Genomic DNA, 19,346 nt, shown 5'->3' with positions numbered 1-19,346 from the left:
CCCATACATATGATGCACCTCATGAAGGACTTGATAATGTGCTGATCATTTGAATCAGGTGTGACAGAGCAGGGGGCGATCTAAAACATGCAGGGCAGGGTGCCTCCAGGAGCAGGGTTGAAAAACACTGATGTAGGCTTTGGTCAGCTATGTTGCAGTAAATAACGGATCCTAAGTCTTAATAAGGTTACACCCGACATTTGGCAAGTAAACCCAGAGGTTGGATAGGCTTTTGTTAATCCAATAGAGAACGATAGCACATTTACTCACTTATCCAGAGCCACTACAGCCCGGATGCATGTAGCCTACTTCAACTTACTCATTAGGCTGCCGAGGAAGAAAAAAAAACACTTTTCTCATATCAGCTTCTGGGGAATGTGAGTTTTGACAGTACCCATGCAGCCTTAACCTTGTGGAAACACTGAGAGGTTAATGCAGTGTGTCCCAATGGCTTAAGCTAGAGCACATCAACCATCTGAGCGACTTTTAAGTTTGCTTGTACCACTCAGTGGGGCTTTTTTCAAAGCAACGTGTAACTCAAGGCGACTCCCTTTAACCCACGCTGCTTTCTGTGAATCAGTGGTAGTGTGTGTTTGGGAGTGGAGTGTGCCCCTCCCACGTCGCGTTCTCCCCTCCCACACACGACACCCCCCCCCCACCCCCCCGTCCCAGTCCAACCCCTCTGTAGTAGAACAGGCTGAACTTGGAGCTGCTAGTGGCTGGTTGCCTGGGCTGCAGACCGGGTGCATGTCAGATATTTCTGCGCTCTTCGCTCCCCTCTCGATTGCGTTTCCCAGAGCCATGAGCGTCTTCTAGCAGGCCAGGATGAAAAGCGGGAGATGTTGTCGTTCCTGCTGTGGTTGGATTCTGTCCAAGTGTTGCTGCTGCTGTTACAGAGGGACAGGTGCGTACTTTATTACCGGCAGAGATTACTCACTGTGCCTTGGTTGTGTTTACCTGTTTGTTGATGTTTGGGGTTGATTCAAACATCCCAGTGGGGACACTGCTAAACTCTGCCACTCACGTTAAAGGAGAAGACTTTTCTCTCAGGCACTTTCCAGTAGTGTTTCGGTGAAGGCTAAGTGTTGTCTAGTTGTGCAGTTTGCCTTAAATGCGCGCTCGTGTGACCTGAATCTCTCAATCCAACAACTGAGAGCTTGTGTCTGACTTCAAAACAACCTCTTCTGTTGTTGACGTTCCATTGCTGCCACGCTGTTTACTTATCTCTGCCTGTGTAGTGTGGATGGTGGCAAAGTTCTTCTCTAGTGCACACTAAAGTACTTAAGTACTTAAGTACAGTCATTATCTATTAACTCTGAATGTTTTTCTGGACTGTCAATGATACAAGAGACAGCTGGTGAAGTAGTGAACCCTCACTGAGAGCTGGCATTAACTACTTTTCAATTCTATTTTATTTTCTTGGAAGACGAGGCTGAAGAGACAGAAGGATAGAGTTTGGACCGTCTGTTATTTTGTGGATTACATGAACATTCACTTCAGAACTTTGAATTGCGCCGCGTGAAGTGTTGCAAATGTCATTGATTTGGAACGTCAAAGCTTCTATTATGGCACATCTCGCAAATATAGGGGAATATATGAGGGAGGAATATTTGTCTTCACTCTAACCTAGATTCTTGTCTACGGTAGATTGTAACACAGCTTTGAAGACCAAATTAGCCCCAATTCCTCTTTCATCTGGCGCATTACAACATGTTTCTTTGAAGATGGCTCTGAGGGATGAGGATTCCTGTCTGAATGTGAATGGGATGCCTCTCATAATTGTTGCCCTGCATGCTCACTAATAAGGATATGTTTCTTTGCTCTTTTACAACCGTCTGAGTTATTATACCCTTGTTGTTTTGCCATTTTGTTTGTTCAGCGAATGACCTGCATGCTTATCTATTAAGGAGGTAGCTGACAAGCTTTTTAGATGTGTGTGGAATGTGAAAGTTCCACATGTAAGAATGCTCTTACACACTGATGTACTGATTATGAAATTGGACTTCTTTCTGAATAGAAATACCTAAAGTAGTTTCACTCAGTACAAATCAGGAAAATCGGGACAGTCTTGTTTGGTCACTAGAAGTGAATTCACCTGTCACTAGAAGTGAATTGTCTTTTTTACTGGAAATGCGATGACATGATAGTGAAGGATGGTTATGAATAGACACAACAAACAGCATGCATGACAAATAGTTTCTGCTGATTGCTTCCTCTGCTTAAAGGACGTCTCAGTCCCAGTTGCTATCCCATTCCTTTCATAGTGCAATATGTTTGGAAAGGCCTACCTGGTCAAACGTAGTTCACTTTACTGTACCAGTCAAAGGTTTAGACACACATCCATTCTAACGAATGGGCAAGTGTGTCCAGACTTTTGACTGGTACAGTACAGGAATTGAATTATTTGCGATGCAGCTATAGTTTCTGGAAGTTTCCGGAAGATAATATCAGTTATATAACATCCACCCACTTCAATTATATCCACATGCAATTTGACGGGTCCATACGGTTTTACTTAGATGTCTTTTAATTAAAGTGCCTTATGTTAAGGTGTGTAGACGCAAAAACTGACCTAACTCCGCACTCTAAGACCCTTAAACACACAGAGGCCCCTGAGGTTCTGTCCTTTCCCCTTTCTCCTTCTCCTCTTTTTCTTCCTCCACCACCTCCTCCTCCTCCTCTAGGCTTTGGCAGCCCTATACACTGACCGAGGTGCCTGACAGACCTGCCTGTCTGCCTGCCTCTCGAGTGGGGTTGCTAGGCCACCATCAGTCCTCAACAGAAAACATTTCAGGCTGTTTTACTGCTCACACGCTCCAGTGACTGACCTGCTCCAATACCTGCATCCCTGTCGTCACTAATGGTGAACCCTGGCTCAGAAAATCTCTTAGAGTTGTTGGGGTGGTTATGCAATGGCGGTGGAAAACGTTTCTCTGGGAATTGCCTAGAAAAAGGTGGAAATCACAGGTTTTTTCTCCCTTGGCCATCCCACAGCTAAGACTGGGGAATTGGGTCAAGGTCATTCTGCATATTTTCTATTGTCTGAGGCTGGCTGAAGGCTTGTATCACACCAGTCAATCACTGTTGGCGATACTAAAATATGATACTCTGTTCAATTGAATATATCGCACGAGCAGATAGTTTAACTGTCTCAACTTAAAGACTTCCTCAACGTGTACATATAAAAAAAGAAATATTCACCGGCAGAAAGGTTCACAAACGCATACAACACGTGATGTGATCATGATACCGCCCCAATGATTGTTCAACTGCGATGTTTTACTTGGCAGTATTTCCATAAGAGCTGGACTCTTTCTGACAATTATTCTGATGGTTGTTTCTAGTGTAAACAGAAGGTGTGTGATTCATGCTGATTCAGCTAAATCACTAGGTCGCGTGATAGAATACGGTGAAGAAGGAGAATATTTCCCCTCTGTCAGTGTGGCCATTAACCTGGTGAGATTGGAAAGGAAGGCGCTTAAATGGACCATGTGGTGCCAAATACTCATCCGTAATGGCTATTCCCTATGTAGTTAAATTATCTCTAGAGCCTTACAGGCACCCCTATGGCCAATTGTCAAAAGTAATGCACAGTAAGGGGAATAGGGGGCCATTTGGGACAAGGTCCGCATGTACTGCACTCAGAGGAGAGACGCTACTACTGGCTGGCCTTTCCAGAACATGCATCGGAGCGTCTGCTGTCGTCAGCGAGTCTAAGTGTTACGCGCTGCTCCCCAGAGTGCTTTTCATCAAGCAGTCATGTGTGGCGTCATAACGCCAGCGATCCCACTGTCTTCAGGGATGACCAGCCGGCATTACCCAGGCCACATCGCAAACGGCCCCGCCCATACAGTGCCCCGCTTTGGACGAAGGCTTCTGATTGAGTTATAGTATTGATGCATGTTGTCTTTTTTGAACGGATCGCCCTTCCTCCTGATTACGAAAAGGGTTCATAAATACCCTGAGGAAGTAAGGGATTGAAGAGGAGTGGTGATGTTTATGTATGGTACAGAGAAGAGACGCAAGGCCGGAGCGCTACAACACAGCAACCATGCTGGTCGAATCTGGAAGTCCACACGTGTTTCCCTGCTGCCTGATCCTGGAGTGCTCGCTCTCTCTCTCTCTCTCTCTCTCAAAAACAAAGGCCTATGGAGAAGGCCTGTCTGGAGAGCAGTGTTCATGTTATCAAAGAGCCATTTCATCAGTTGACTCCACATGGAGAGGGAGAGGCTGTGTGGGCTGGTTCACCTCTGATACACGGCCTGTTCCTTGTTCCGACCGCCTGCCTGTCTTCTCTTTCTCACGTTTTCTACTAGCATACTAGCATCCAGTTTCAATTCCAAGAGGCTTTATTGGCATGGGAAACATTTGTTTACACTGGCAAAGAAATTAGGACAATGACAATGCTGTAATCAATACAAATAGTGATAACAACCAATAACTAACAGTAATATCTCTCTGTGCCCTGTTACTGGGTGTTCTTTGAGACACAGTAGCTGGCGTTCTGATATGACCATTTAGGGCAATGGACTGCTCTTTAATATCTAACTACAGGCTTTATCAGTTTGATTCTCCACAAGGTCACTTCCCCATAATGAGTCACCCACCACACAACACAATCTCCCAGGGACTCTGGTCAGAAGTAGTCCACTATGTTTGGAGCCATTTTGAGACCCATCCATTAAAGACCAATCGTTAATGGAGAAGAATGGAGCATGGAATCATGAGTGGCTTCTCCTGACGTTTTTTGTTTTCTTTTTAAGTGCATTGTTGAACCTGCTGGCTTTCCTGACCAGGGTGGGGTTGTCTACTGTTCAGCACTCACAGCTGGGACAACATTTCACTCTTTGGATTACACCTATATATGTTTTTTCAGACAGGTGATGATGCCACTGTCGGCTTTACTGTTTATCCATGAGTACATATGCTATTACATTTGAATCACCCAGGACTTGGCTTGTCATGCTTCCTTTCACTGCTTAATTCTACAACACAGTAAGATAGTTGGTGCAATGTCTTCTGTCGGATCCATTTTTAAGCAAACTGTCAGACAATAAGCCGGAGTTTTTTTAGGCTATGTGGCACAATCATGTTTGGGTCCATGTTCCCTCAAATAGACAAGAAATCCAGAACGGGTCTATTGAGCTTGTGGGTGATTGGGAGACCATGTTTAACAGAAAAGAGGGAGTGTTATCAGCTCTCTTTGGTTAGGGGCTTACTTAAACTGTGCACATCTCCCAGCCGTCCTGGTAATATCCTGGCACTTTACGACAGCATGGACACCATAAGCTTTTTAGCACAGACTTTTGTGTTGTTGGACCTGGCTCTCCTAGTCAACAGAGCCTTGCCCTCCGCCCATGCAGCACAAACTTGTCTTCCCTTTCATCTGAATTACGTTGTCAAACGTCATTCTGATGAGTAAGTAATACAATTCACTAGTAAGTAATACAAAACTTGAGTTTGTCCTAAATTAAATGTGTATTTTTTTTCATAGCAAAGTGTTTCGAAATGTCAAATCCTATTGAACAAGTCTCAAGGGTAGTTGCTGCTTGTTGGCTTGAACGTGCATGGTGGGAGGTAGCCTGGTGTTGAAGCAGGGCTGTCCAACCCTGTCTCTGGGGATGTGCCACCCTGTAGGTTTATGCTTCAACCCCACTTGTAAGAAACCTGATTCGGCTTTGCAGGCAGCTAAAAGAGCCAGGTCTGCTAGATTTGGGTTAGTGTAGAACTCTCCAGGAAATGTTTCATAGAGCGTTTTAATCCATTAAAGATGCACACTTGAGCCAGGCATTTTGGTTGAATTGCTTCATGGTCATCACGGTCGTCTGAGAGTTTCACAGGAGTTGGGATACGTGGAATAAACGTATGTACAGGTAACTGAACAAATGGAAGCACTCAAAGACAGAGCCAGCTAAAGCAATTGAGCTCTAACCAAACAACCTTGCCATGTGCTTGTGACTTTGTGATGGACAAGACGGAGCCAAAGAAATTATTCAGAATATTATTTACTTCAGGACACATTCTCAACTTAAACACATGAGGCAAAACCCAAATGGCACTTTATTTCTGGTAGCCAAAGTACCGTTATTAATACACATTATGTTCCTTATACATTCAATCTCTCCTTTTCTGGTATTTTTCTCAGGTTTGAGGGAAAGCATTTCACTGTCAGCCGATACCTGTCACAAATGAACACATGACAAATTAAACTGAATTTAGTGCACAAAGGTAGCTGGCTAAGGATTTTGCCATTTGAGATTATAGTACAATACTTTTTGCCCAGTTCAGGGGACTATCAGGGGGACAGAATTCTAATTGATGCTGCTGTTTATTAACAACACAAATTAGAAAAACTGCACACTACACATTTTCACTATAATTTCTCTGGCTCTAAACAAACACTGGCATCAAATATAAACCGGACATATTTCATAACTGTTAGCGGAACGCACTGCCACATGCGTTGATCAAATCTCTTCTCATAAATCTGTCCGAAGATCATATCAAAGAATTCAAAGAGGCGTGTCGCCGATTTGCCTGGAAGGCAACGTACATGTTCTGCGACATTGGGATCCCATAGGGGATCTAAAGATGTGTGAATGACAGCATGCTGTCCCTTTAGAATCTTAAAAATGCTGTTTGACTCCTCTCATTCCAGAGAACTACTCGGTCAGCGGGCCGGAGGGATCCAAAACTGAGTCTGTTGCCAACCTGCAGCCCCAGACGTCCCTGAGCTCCATCCAGTCCAGCTCGCCGGGACCCAAACGTTCGGGCAACACCTTGAAGAAGTGGCTGACCAGCCCTGTGCGACGTCTGAGCCACGGGAGCAGTGTCAAGAAGTTCCCCAGCAAGCACAAGAAAAGGGATGGCCGCAAAAGCATTGACCTGGGGCCCCCAGAGTTGGAATCTGGAGAGGTAGTTTTATTAGTTCTGCTGGGATCCAGAATAAAATTCCCCGGTTGGGGAGGGGATATTCACTGGGTTTGGAGTTGACGCGGTTTTATACAGTCGCTGTTGTTTTCTACAAAATGTGTTTCTTCACTCTGTCCTCTCTGTGGCTTTATCATGTCAGATGAACTTTCAAGTATGTGTGCACTAGCTGTCGTCACTAGCTAGGTTTCTAAAGCATTCACCCAATTTCTCGACCCTCTCGTGTTTCAGCATTTCCCAAAGTCTATTGTATGAGGTGTACCATCTAATGACTTCCAGACACATAATTTTGGGTTAATTCTGCAGTGTCTAAGCATTCTGGTTGCATCAAATGTGAATGGGAACCTTTGAGCGATTTCAGCAATCCCAAGCAGCTCTGTGCATTAAAACTGCAGCATCGCAATCAATCACTTCCCATTCAGTTGATGGATATCAGTGCAATGTTGTGCTGTGCTCTAGCGCTGCTGAATGTTTTAAATGCCTCCCAGAAGGATAAAGTGAGAGGGGAAAAACACTTTGCTTCATAACAATAACCACATGCTCTTATACAGCTGCAGGAGAATTTCACAGCCATGGAAAAGTCAATTTGTTGTTCTGACAGCTAGCGCAACCCCATGATTCTATGCCTGAAGGAATGGTCAGGAAGTGCTCCATGCGATTCAGTCCCGCTAATCATTGGGACTGTGATTGGTCCACGTCCCAAATGGCATCATGTTCCCTACATAGTGCACTAATTCTGGTCAACAGGGGTGCATGGGAAAAGAGTGTCATTTGGGTCGTGGCCCGGGGCTGCAGTGACTTCCTCCTGGCTGTGTGTCGCCCAGTGTGATGTAGAGACAAAGGGAGGCACTGTGCAGGAGCTGGGTACTCCCCATGAACCCCCGGGACAACGGCCCACACTAACCCCACACCCTCCTACTGTACACCTCCTCTCCACACAGAGGGCCAGAAAGGAGGGCACCCTGTCCAAGTCTTCCTCTGGAATGCAGAGCGGAGGGGAGGAGGAACCAGAGGACGACTCCCACACCCCCCTGCCACCCCCCATGGAGATCATCAAGGACCCGCCGTCCCAGGAGGAGAAGGTAAGGCCCGACCCAGCCCTCTCTTTGACACGGCCTCTACCTCCCTTTTGGTTGGAGCTACTCAATAGCACCCCTAATCCCTCTAAAGTGTGCCGTTTCTGACTAAATGAAGTGCACTACATAGTGAACGGGTGCCCTTTGCAACTCAAGCTTAGTGTTTCTTTCGGCTCGTCGACGTGGTGTGCTCTATTCAGGCGGGATTCGCCACAGACAATCTGCTATGTCACTCAGCACAGGCTCATAAGAGTTGTCGTGGCCCCCTGCTTCCAACCCATCTCCACCCCAGCTTATCTGTGTGGTAAAAGGCCACTAACCACCAGGTGTGTATACGACTGAATATGTCTGCTTAGCTCACTGTGAGGCGTTATGTATGTGGTTTGGTTTACAGCTTGAAGGACATTCTCTGTCTCACCTGACTCCAAAAACAAGAGCCCTCCTCTTCTTGTATCCCAAATGGTGCCCTATTTCATTTGTCGTGCACTTCTTTTGACCAGGACCCTTGGCGCTCCGAAGTAGTTCACAATGGTGTGCCAGTTAGGATACACCCTTTCACACTGACATTTCCCCGCCTTACTTGTTACTGAGGTTGTTGTATTATTCCAGTGGCACGTCAGAATTGGTCCCTTATAGGTCGCCTGAGTGCTTACCTAACCTCTATGCCTCTGTCTCCATTCCCTTCCTCATCTTCCTCCTTCCTGCTTCTAACACACCCTTCCTTCCTCCTTCCCTTCCATATAAACCGTGCCTTGCAGTCCTCTGCGTTGCTTACTGCCCGTCAGGGCTCTTCCGATGTCCCCAGCGCTGCAGAGCTTGTCAGTGCTATAGAAAAGTTGGTCAAAACTAAGATGGTAAGTGTGGAAGGTGAAGCTATTTTCAAAACGACATTGAGCAAACTGCCATATCTGTACACTCATTTTGCACAGTTACACGTCGGTGGCCACATCTTAATAAACACTCTTCCTGCTGAAGGCTTCTCGACTTGTTCTCACTTCACTTCTCAAAAGCCACTAGTCATGTTAAGCTGACTGGAAAGTCCCACGTGGAGGTCTTTATCAGATGCTGATGTTATCGTGCTGAACACTTTGCACATAGCTTCCGTTGTCAATATGTACAGTACAATCCAGTCCCTTTCCTATGTAGTGCCCTATTTTGAACCAGAGGCTCTGGTCTAAAGTAGTCCACTACACAATGAGTGTGGTGCCATTTGAGACACCGTGTGGGGGACAAACTTGCAACGTCGGTAAAATTAGGTAAAAAAGATGAAACAGCCCGACAGATAATGTGAAACAGCATCTCAGTTCTACTGCACAATTTCTTCCTTGTAAATAGTAACACAGACTATAAACTCCCGTTCTGTTTACAGTGATGAACGACTTTCAGTGTGGTACACCTGGAGTGCAGTAGAAGGGAACAGAGTGTTTTCAGATGTTAAGGCTTAGCATATGGCTTTGGTGGCTCACTATTAAACAGAGAGATCTTGTCTATCAGTTCCTCTCTCCCTCACCATGGGTTACCTCTAGCCTCGACCTTGGATCCCTAATTTTATATATTTTCTCTCCTTCCCCTCATCAGAATCTGGAGCCAGGTGCCTACCCCAGCTTCCCCACTTTGACCCCTCCTGAGCAGACCAGCCCAGCCCTTCCCAGGAACCCTGAACTGGAGCAGAAAGCCAAAGCTCTACGTGGACGCATGTACGACACATGTAGCTTAGTCTTGAGCTCAGTCCCAACCCCCCCCCCCCCCCCCAAGTGGGCAGTGGCACATTCCATCATGTATATAACAATGATTGCACGAATGCTTTTAAGTCCTTGACGTGTTCAGGACTTAAAAGCTTGAGTGTTGAGATGGTCGAAGAATTGACATGTAGCCGTGTTCATGTGGCGTACGCACTGGGCCACTCGGCTGTCCTGAAGTTTCAGTACCTAGTTTGTAATGTTGATTCATCTGGGGAACGGGGAGGGGGGGCAGTTCATTCTGCAGAGAAATGCCTCCTCCTGTCTGTATTTGGGTCATTAAACACAGGTGTCCTTTTCCTCAGGTTTGTCCTCAATGAGCTGGTACAGACGGAGAAGGACTATGTCAAGGACTTGGGGATTGTAGTGGAGGTGAGTTGTCATGAATTTCATCCTGGAGGGAGCTTCTTAAGCCGCAACGCCCAGGGAGCATGACAAAGACAGCCCTGTCCCAGTAACAGTGGAGAGTATGTTTTTGGTGCTAAAACAGCAGGCAGACTGTTCCTGTTGTCCTCCTGCTTTTATTTTGTCCTTGAGTAATTGTGTCAAAGTCACAGAAACTCTCAGACTATTTACACTGACTTCTCCATAGAAAGGACGATTTCCGCAGGGTAATTTCTTACATAATGAGAGAAGGGCATTAACGTTTTTCTCACATTCAGGATTACATCCCAAATTACACCCTAATAACTAAACTGTGCACTGTAGGTGAGCGTGCAGCCATTTAGGATGTGTTCCACGATTTGAACCATCTTTATTAATCCTGCACAATTTCCATTGGCATGCTTTCCTTGTAATGTTGATTATCTGACTTTGATGTTTTCTGTGCTGACTCATACCAACTCCACGACCATAACTCAGTCTGATGGTGTTTGCTCCTTAGGGATTCATGAAGACAATAGAAGAGAAGGGTGTCCCTGAAGATATGAAAGGAAAAGACAAAATCGTATTTGGAAATATTCACCAGATCTACGACTGGCACAGAGAGTACGTCTTGTTTCCCGTCTTCTGACTTTGGCTGTTGCTCAAAGGCAGAATGTTCCTTATGTTGTGTGCTCATTTTGACCCGAACTGTGTGGGCCCTGATTAAAATGACGGCACCACATGGCAGCCAATGTGTGTTTGTAATATTGGGGAGATTTCACATACAGAGCATGTTCTATTAGTCCAGAAAACCTGGCCACTCCTCATCGCGTTAGCACTGTTTTGGCTTGCCTTGCTGCACGACAGAGTGACGTGAGGGCATTTTTCCTCCCACAGTTTTTTTGTCGGTGAGCTGGAGAAATGTCTCGAAGACAACGACCACCTTCCTGAGCTTTTCATTAAACATGTACGTGAGTGGGCCTCGTTTGTTTTACTGTGAAGCTCAGTATGTTGGATTGTGCATGATGAATGCAGTGGTACAACATCAGAAACATTTAACAGAAGTAGCAGTAAGTCTTAGTGGAAAGGTGATATCCACATTATTATACCATAATAGTGGGAAGAAAGTGAGGAAGTGAGATACTAATGCAATGCTTCTTTTACTCAGGAAAGGCGACTACACATGTATGTGGTTTACTGCCAGAACAAACCCAAGTCTGAATTCATTGTTGCAGAGTATGACTCATTCTTCGAGGTGAGCTATACTTTCGAAAAGATTCTCTGAGAACGGCTATGCCAAGTATTACATTTTTTTGTTAAGAGGCCTTATTCTAATTGCGTCTAATTCCACTTTAGGGAGTACAGCAAGAGATCGGCTCAAGACTGGGCATAAGTGACTTTCTCATAAAGCCAATTCAGAGAATCACCAAGTATCAGCTCCTCCTTAAGGTAAGGCCCTCCTTAAGGTAAGGCCCTCCTTAAGGTAAGGCCCTCCTTAAGGTAAGGCCCACACACAAGTGTTTTATGGGGTTGGGTCCTATTCAAAAACTCAACATTAAACAGAGATGTTAGGGGTCAACGTTTAGGTCGGAAATCTCCCTTATTTAAATTAAATACATTTTTACAGGAGATTTATTGGTTTGTCTGATATGATACTTAATTTTTTATTGTTTTTGCATAATTCCAAGCAAACCACCAAAATACAGACTCAGCAAAACCTAATTTGTTGCACAGGTGGACTTATTGACTGTGGCTTTGCTGAATGTTATTTTGGATGGATATTTTAAACGTGTCATTGTTTTAATGAGATCAGTTTTCTAAGCATGAAATAACTATTTTGTTTGGAAGTTATGAAAAAAATGCATATGATAAAACATTTCTATTTCTTCTTAATTTGAGTTGTTGGTGGACGATTTAAGTCATGGGAGGGTGTTATATTTGACATTTTTGTCCCGAGTTGGAAAAAACTATTTTGGTTTGTCTTTTTTTTAGGATTTCTTGAAGTATAGTTCCAAGGCAGGACTAGATTGCCAAGAGATGGAGGTAACACCAACAATATACTCTGTCTTATTGTACATATTTTGAGTCTGACCTTTTTTGCCGTTAACTTTCTCAAAATACATGTTTTTCCCAAAAAATCCTGTTTGGAAGTTTCCAGAAATTAGAACGGAAAAACCAAGAATTCTAGAAATTCTCCTGATTACAGGAATCTTCCAACTAGGATTTCTGGAAAGCTTAGGCTTTATGTTGTATATCCATCATCGCTGGTGTATCTGCTCATTCTCCAATGTTTTTTTGTTTTTTATTACAGAAAGCCGTTAGTTTAATGTCCCAGGTCCCCAAGCTGTGTAATGACATGATGAATCTTGGCAGACTACAAGGCTACGAGGTATATTTTATGTAATTTATTTAGTAAGCTAGAATATTCCACTTGGTTACAACTGTCATTGTCTCTTAGGAGGTCAATACAGACATCTACATTTAAAGATGCCATCTGGGATTTTTGGCCAAGGGTTGTAAAAGTGGTGGTGTTGAGTGGTGCCCGTTGAGCCAAAATGGGTCCCTGAAAATTGTGTACTGTGTCGTGGCCCAAGTCATCAAAACACTTGCATCCAAACCTGGAATTTCTTGGCTAGCTGAGGCTTTATGGTGATTCTTGATATATGTTATGCACATTTAAACTATATATTACACATCCAGAAAAAAAATTTTTTTAAATGTATTAGTTGCAGAAGTTCCAGGCTGCATGTTTAACATAGCGCAGACCAAAAGTTTGATATTATGTAATTTACAGAAAGTTACTGCCAAGATCAACTGTGATTTTAGGATTGTTTCAATCCATATTCATCTTGTGAAAATGAGGACTTACTGGGCTTCTTAACTCAAATAGATCTTAGTTTAGCATCTATAGTTTGTTTTTCCACAGGCATAGCAAAAGTGAATCTGACTAAATCACATCTCTGAACTGTAAAATATGGAAGTGGGAATATTAAAACACTGTGTCTAGTACTGCTTCCCAAAGGGCACCCTAGTCCCTACCTAATGCACTACTTTTAACCAGAATCCTATGGGCCCTTGTTAAAAGTAGTGCACTAAATATATAGGGTGCCTTTTAAGACATTAACCCGGTAGCCCAGCACAAGTAGCCGCTGTTAGCTTTATGAAATGGATTGGTTGACTGGGTAATGCTCCGCTGTTGACAGGCTGCAGGACGGCTGACTCCGCTTTACTCTCCAGTGTTGATAGACGTTGATCCTGTGTGTGTGTTCGGTCCCCCAGGGTAAACTGACCAGCCAGGGTAAACTGCTTCAGCAGGAGACATTCTTTGTGACGGAGCAGGACACGGGCGTGCTGTCACGCAGCAAGGAGCGCAGGGTCTTCTTGTTTGAGCAGATTGTCATATTCAGCGAGCTCCTCCGCAAGGGCTCATCTACGCCCGGCTACCAGTTCAAGAAGAGCATCAAGGTGAGTCTTTTCCAGAATAAGAACAGTGTTTATTCTTTGAGGAATGTATTTAGCATGACCCAGTTGAGGCAGAGTAACCTTCCTGAATGTGTCCAATAAAAAAGAAATAGGAAATTGAAAACATTTTGCCAGAAAAAGGTGCCAGAAAAATGTGCTAGTTCTGCGTTGATAATCAGTTGTGAAACGATGGGTTAGCATGTTTGTGTTTCATTGTGACAGGTGAGCTACCTGGAGTTGGTTGAGCATGTGGACAACGATCCGTGCAAGTTTGTGCTATCATGTCGAGGTTCGGCGGAGCGCTTCACCCTGCAGGCAGCCAACCTAGAAATCAAGCAGGTGTGGGTCCAACATGTTAGCCAAGTCTTGGATGCCCAAAGCAACTTCCTTTCTGGTGAGAAAACTTCCTGTCTGTCAGTCGCCTCTATTGTCATTAGCCAATGTTAAAATCTCCCCCAATACTCCTCAATGTTTTTCCAGACATTCTATGAAGAATCTAGATATAATGCAAATTTTGCCTGTAAACTTCCTACATGAAATATTTCCTAGTAGTCAATTTTTCAACCCTAGCTAGAGAACAAAGTACAGCTTGAACAAGCACTGTTCAATCTTTATCATTGCACGCAGAACACACACGTGAAACAATGACAGATCACAGAATGAATTCAATGGTAATTAATGTAATATAATATGATATATATGATCTTAATGTGACTAATATCCACAGCCTTGCAGTCTCCTATTGAGTACCAGAAGGAGAAAGGTGGTTCTCACTCCCTTACCAGAAACCAGTCAGGCAGCCGCCCCCCCAGTACCAACAGCAGGCCCCTTTCCTCCTCCTCCGTGGGGGCCGAGAAGCCCCCCCTGGCAGGACCAGTACGAACCCCAACTCCCAAGCTATCTACCTCCAACGGCAGCCCTTGCTTTGACCCCACAAAACACGGCGAACGCCATGACTCCACCAAGGTGAGTCCTGTTACGGTCCCCTTTTTCTTTTTCCCAGAGTCACCTGCCAGGACACCTCTCTAGCAGTGCAGAAAGGAAGCTGGAATGCTGCAGGTGTGAAACTAGGCTATTAATAGACGTTGCGGTTGGCCCAGTTGAGCAACATTTACACAAAAGCCATTCTGTTCAAACGACGACTACCAACGTTAGCCCTTAGGGAATGAGTCAGCACTCTGATGACAGGCCTTTCTGGAAGGATCCGTATTCCGCTGTGCACGTCATCTGTCCCAGGGTTGTGTTTATCTGCTGTCTTGACGAAATCCACCTCCCTCTTCTTCCGTCCCACCACCCATCCTGCCCCACAAAACCCCTCCCACCACGCACCCCCTCCCATCCCAAGCAGCATGACGGCGTTGGCTGTAACGGCGTGTCGTCCACCATGACGGTGACCCAGGACTACAGTGCACTGAAGGAGAACGAGATCTGCGTGATCCAGGGCGAGACGGTGCAGATCATGGCCACCAACCAGCAGAATATGTACCTAGTGTACCGGCCCGCCAACAGCCAGTCCCCTGCAGCCGAGGGCTGGGTCCCAGGACACATCCTGGGGCCCCTCAGTAAAACGCTCAAAGACAGTGCTGCTGATGCAAGCATCAAGTAAGTGTCCCTAAGCTGCCCCCCCTTCCACCCCAAACGGAGCTGCTCTGATTGGATGAGGTGAAAGTTCAGTCAGTTCCAATCCCCAACCCCCACCCCCGTTTATGGGAAGTAACTTGGAATTGTTGGACTACACACAAGGGTCAAATGGTTTTGCCCTCTCTTTTGTTAATATATTATGTAAAGGCTTATTGAGTAATTCTCTGAAAAAGAGGTAATGGACATTAGAGAATCATGGCTTCATGTAGAGAAGACGCACCGAGAAAATCTTACATCAATGTGGAACTGACTGGTCTGGACTTTTATTTCTGTTTCTAACACGGTTTTTTTCTTTACACGTTTTGGAGTGGCCTTTCGATGGACTGGGGCCTATTTCTCCGACTGGAGAAAGTTTATGTTATTGTCTATGGCAATTTGTACAGACTGTGTTTTTTTTTTTGTTGGTTTTAAAAAAAAAAGATTTCAGTTCATCTTTTTAATTTGATTTATTGTTTATTATTATCAGATTTGTTGGCAGTTTACTGTAAAAAGTGAATTGGGTTTGTTTACTGATGCGCTCTCTCCAGTACATTCCTGTATAAAGTATTTTGCACTATTTAAGAGAATCCATATTAATGAAGTCAGGTTGTGCAATATAATGATAGGCACAATGTTCACCATTGTACTTGTAGTGTAACTAATAATTTTAAATGTATTTTAAATATGTAAAATAAATTTTTGACATGATCTTGAGTTTGCAAGGCAACGTAAGTTAAACTTGTTTTTGCGTTAGAAGAACATCAGTGACATTTAATATTGGTAAATACAACGAATTGAAACTGCATTCCTCAGCTGAACATGGCTCTTAAAGCATTAGACCTAGATTCCATTCTTATCTCACATTGAGCATAAAATGATAGTGTAATCACTTTTATGTTTATTTCCATTTGTAAAAAAAATCCAGTTTCATTGTGGCTTGCCATCCATTTCCTCCCAATGATGGACCATTTCTAAATCGTGGGCTTTATTAAAGTGATAATTCTTCTCATTGAAATGTCCTGGTGGTAAATACATTCACAAACACAACACTGGGATCTAGTACATTCTTACATAAACTTATTAGCATTTGAACAGCACCCTGGTTTATGCACCTTTTCTATGATTTGTTTGAGTTTTTTGGTTCTCAGTTTTGTTGATGTAGTCTGATGAAGTAGATTGCTTCTTTTCATTTTCTACTAACTACACCGGTCCTCGACAAACGTTGGTTGTGTACAAAGCAGCATCATTGAGAATCTAATGACAATGCAGACTTGTAAGGCCATTTAATTATGCTGCTTTGACACATTGTCTTTCCACTATGCTGTAAGACAGTCAGGGTATGGTAGCGTGTGGAGCAGTCACAATTCCAGCCTTTCCCAAATTGTGTTTCTGCATTTCTAATACACAGTGATGCAAACGTAAACTTTAGCCTCAATTATTTCGAAAATGAGGTACATTTGTTTCTCTTCCTCATCTTCTTTTTCTAGATCTGAATCTCCCTCTTGATTTCTCTTTCCTTTCAATAAAGCTGGCCAGCCCCGCTCAGTCCCTCCCCCCTCCTCTCCTCCCCCCTCCTCTCCGTATGTGTAAGCCTGGATTTGACTGGTACATTTCTTGGCACAACAGGAAATCTCTTTCATGGAATACCCTGCGCTCGAGAAAGCGTGCAGAAAAGGATAGCATCGGCAAGGGTGATACAAAGGTTGAGAATGGACTCCGTAAGCCCAAGGAGATTCTCAGCACCAAGGTCACTGTAAAAGTGAGTAAGCGTGCTCGCTGTTGAGATGGTGTTGTGTCCCCGACTGCCTCTCACCTGTTGTGTCGTCACGATAATAATCTCCAACACTGAAACACTGCGATAATCCAATCTAACAGCACCACCTGGTTTTACTTTGGTCCCCCACCCCCTTATGCATGGCACTAATGGGTCAAGTGACTTCTTCGATCTGTGTAAAAGTTTGGTTTTTGTTCAGCTAACTTTTGTGTTTTTGTTCAAATTAATGACTTTTGTCGATATGAATAACACTGTCATTAACATATAATCACTGCATTTGAGAGAGGGGTCCCTGGCCTCATTTAACTCTTAGACGTGTCACCAGGAGCCCATTGAGCTATCGTCTTAATAAAAACAAGCCCTCAATCTAGAGGATGGTTTTAGCATGCAGATATTTAACTGCACAAATCTTTTTTTTTTTTTACTTTGAAAAACACACTGAACCCTGGTTTCACACAATCTTTCTGTATGTCTTGTATATACCTGTACACTAGCGCTGCATTTTAAAGTAACTCCTTGTTAATTCCATATAATGCTGTGTGTGAAGTCTGCTGCTCCATTTTGAAGCCTGATAGAATATACGGTTTTCATTTATAAATTATAATTATACATTTCCCTTTGTTTGCTGCAGGTTTTGTGCTTGCTATGTTTTAATTTTTTTACTTTCACTCCTTACACTAAATATTATCCCCAAAAGTCACATTCACATTGAATAGTATCATTATTTTGTCTTATCTATAATTTTGTGTTAGACATTTTTCTAGTTTGAGCAGCTGTCTCTTTACCCAAAATTCCACACCATGTAATTGCCAAAGCACATGATATGAGAGTGTGACAGAGTGTGGAATGTAAGCCTAAACACTGGCAACCAGGTTTCATGTATCTACTCTAAAATGTTACATGTCTTATTTCATTCATTTTCCAGCATATGGATGGGTTTACTTAGTCTGGCTCAGTCATTCCCGAGCAGTTGTTCTTTACAGATAACCCTCTCAATTTTCTGAGACCTCCCACTAACAGTAAATGCTGGATCATTCCTCTAGCTTTTACCCCAAAGGCCCAGTTGGTTACACTGATGGTGTATTTATTCAGTATTTCAGATAAAACAGAGTAACTCTGGCAGTCTGGGCCAGGGTGGGGCGATTACAATTCAGCGAAAGACCGATTGTAACTTTAGCACTGCACTTACTAATATTCTGAAAGCTTATAGAAAGAGTCAGCCCATACACAGCAGCCAGTACCTAATCCTGACTTCTAGTTTGGGATCACCGGGCCTCTGTAACCTCTCTAACTATGCTTTCTCTCACCCCACACTGCAGGAGTCTAACAGCTCAGAGGAGTCAGATTGCGATGATGAACTCCCCAAAACTAGCATGGAGGTAGTAATGCACATCGATCTGTCGTCATGCATGCTGCCCAGTTGATTTTCTGTAGCTCAGTCTGCATTTCAGCAAGAGGAAACCACGCAGAGCCTCTAATGAGATTTCCACTGTGAACAGGAGTATTCTCCAAAATGCCAGGTTCCACATGTTCCATTATCTACATTAGCTCTTTCACTTAGAAATTGAATAATTTCAACAGGGCATCCTACAGGACAGTAGCTCTCCAGGAACAGGGTTGGGCAGGCCTGCTCTAGTGGATGGGAGACCTCTAGTGGCCTGTAGGGATCACCAGGCCTGTAGGGCCACTAGAGGCTCCTCTGGTCTAAAGATCAAATCCCATTGGCCGACATCTATGAAGGGGACATTGACCTGTGAAAGGTGCCTTATTTGGAATTGGATGTTCAACGAATGTCTTTTGTGGTCATGACACATGTATGGTAAGAGTATGGTTGTTAACCCTGCTGACCTGGTTCATTTTACAATCTCACCCTAGTTTCATCATTGCCAATTAGTCATTTGCAGCTACCAGTTTTCTCATTCATTCCCTCTCTTTCCTCCATAACAACAACCCAAAAAGTTATGAAGTGCCATAGGTACTAAATGTATGCACTCCATAATGTAAGTTGCTCTGGATGTGAGTATTTGTTAAATGACTGTAACATATATAACAGAAAAACAAAGTAAAGTGGGTGCAACCAAAAAATGTATGCACCCTCAAGCCCTACAATAACTCCCTTTGGATCAAAGTATCAGCTAGATAATATTCAAGATATTATTTAGCTTGCACTAGTTCCTCCTTGGTTCCAGTTCTGGTTGATAACAATGGAAATGCATCTTTCTGTTAGTTTTAATAGATTTGAACTCTGCAGCATTGTTCTTTTTTTTTTTCCTAAGAGAGTTTTTGATAGCAATACAACCCAAATATTCATAAAGCTGTTTTATTATATCCCTATACTTTAATTGGCGAAATATACAGCCGGTGTTCCTTCTCCGACCACTG

At 43.7% G+C, this 19,346-nt stretch overlaps 1 protein-coding gene across 8 annotated transcripts in view; it reads left to right on the top strand.

The window, feature by feature from the left end:
• The window catches only part of kalrna (kalirin RhoGEF kinase a), a 175,677-nt gene that overhangs the window by 149,596 nt on the left and 6,735 nt on the right, over positions 1 to 19,346 (top strand). For 4 of the 8 annotated variants that reach the window (XM_010879791.5, XM_020054885.2, XM_020054886.2 and 1 more), the window contains 17 exons: positions 6,659 to 6,915; positions 7,872 to 8,012; positions 8,765 to 8,860; positions 9,585 to 9,703; positions 10,051 to 10,117; positions 10,629 to 10,732; positions 11,006 to 11,075; positions 11,277 to 11,363; positions 11,465 to 11,557; positions 12,101 to 12,151; positions 12,420 to 12,497; positions 13,388 to 13,573; positions 13,793 to 13,964; positions 14,298 to 14,536; positions 14,916 to 15,172; positions 16,817 to 16,949; positions 18,284 to 18,343. In XM_010879791.5, the coding sequence (XP_010878093.4) occupies positions 6,659 to 6,915; positions 7,872 to 8,012; positions 8,765 to 8,860; positions 9,585 to 9,703; positions 10,051 to 10,117; positions 10,629 to 10,732; positions 11,006 to 11,075; positions 11,277 to 11,363; positions 11,465 to 11,557; positions 12,101 to 12,151; positions 12,420 to 12,497; positions 13,388 to 13,573; positions 13,793 to 13,964; positions 14,298 to 14,536; positions 14,916 to 15,172; positions 16,817 to 16,949; positions 18,284 to 18,343 (2,210 nt within the window). Of the gene's footprint in view, positions 1 to 708; positions 905 to 6,658; positions 6,916 to 7,871; positions 8,013 to 8,764; positions 8,861 to 9,584; positions 9,704 to 10,050; positions 10,118 to 10,628; positions 10,733 to 11,005; positions 11,076 to 11,276; positions 11,364 to 11,464; positions 11,558 to 12,100; positions 12,152 to 12,419; positions 12,498 to 13,387; positions 13,574 to 13,792; positions 13,965 to 14,297; positions 14,537 to 14,915; positions 15,173 to 16,816; positions 16,950 to 18,283; positions 18,344 to 19,346 lie in introns of those variants that run through there. The other 4 variants (XM_020054887.2, XM_020054881.3, XM_020054882.3 and 1 more) reach the window with 4 other exon arrangements.

This window comes from Esox lucius, chromosome 16, assembly GCF_011004845.1.
Source record: "Esox lucius isolate fEsoLuc1 chromosome 16, fEsoLuc1.pri, whole genome shotgun sequence".
Lineage (NCBI taxonomy): Eukaryota > Metazoa > Chordata > Actinopteri > Esociformes > Esocidae > Esox > Esox lucius.
Note: the sequence above shows the minus strand (reverse complement) of the source record. Positions and strands in the feature narration are given on the sequence as shown.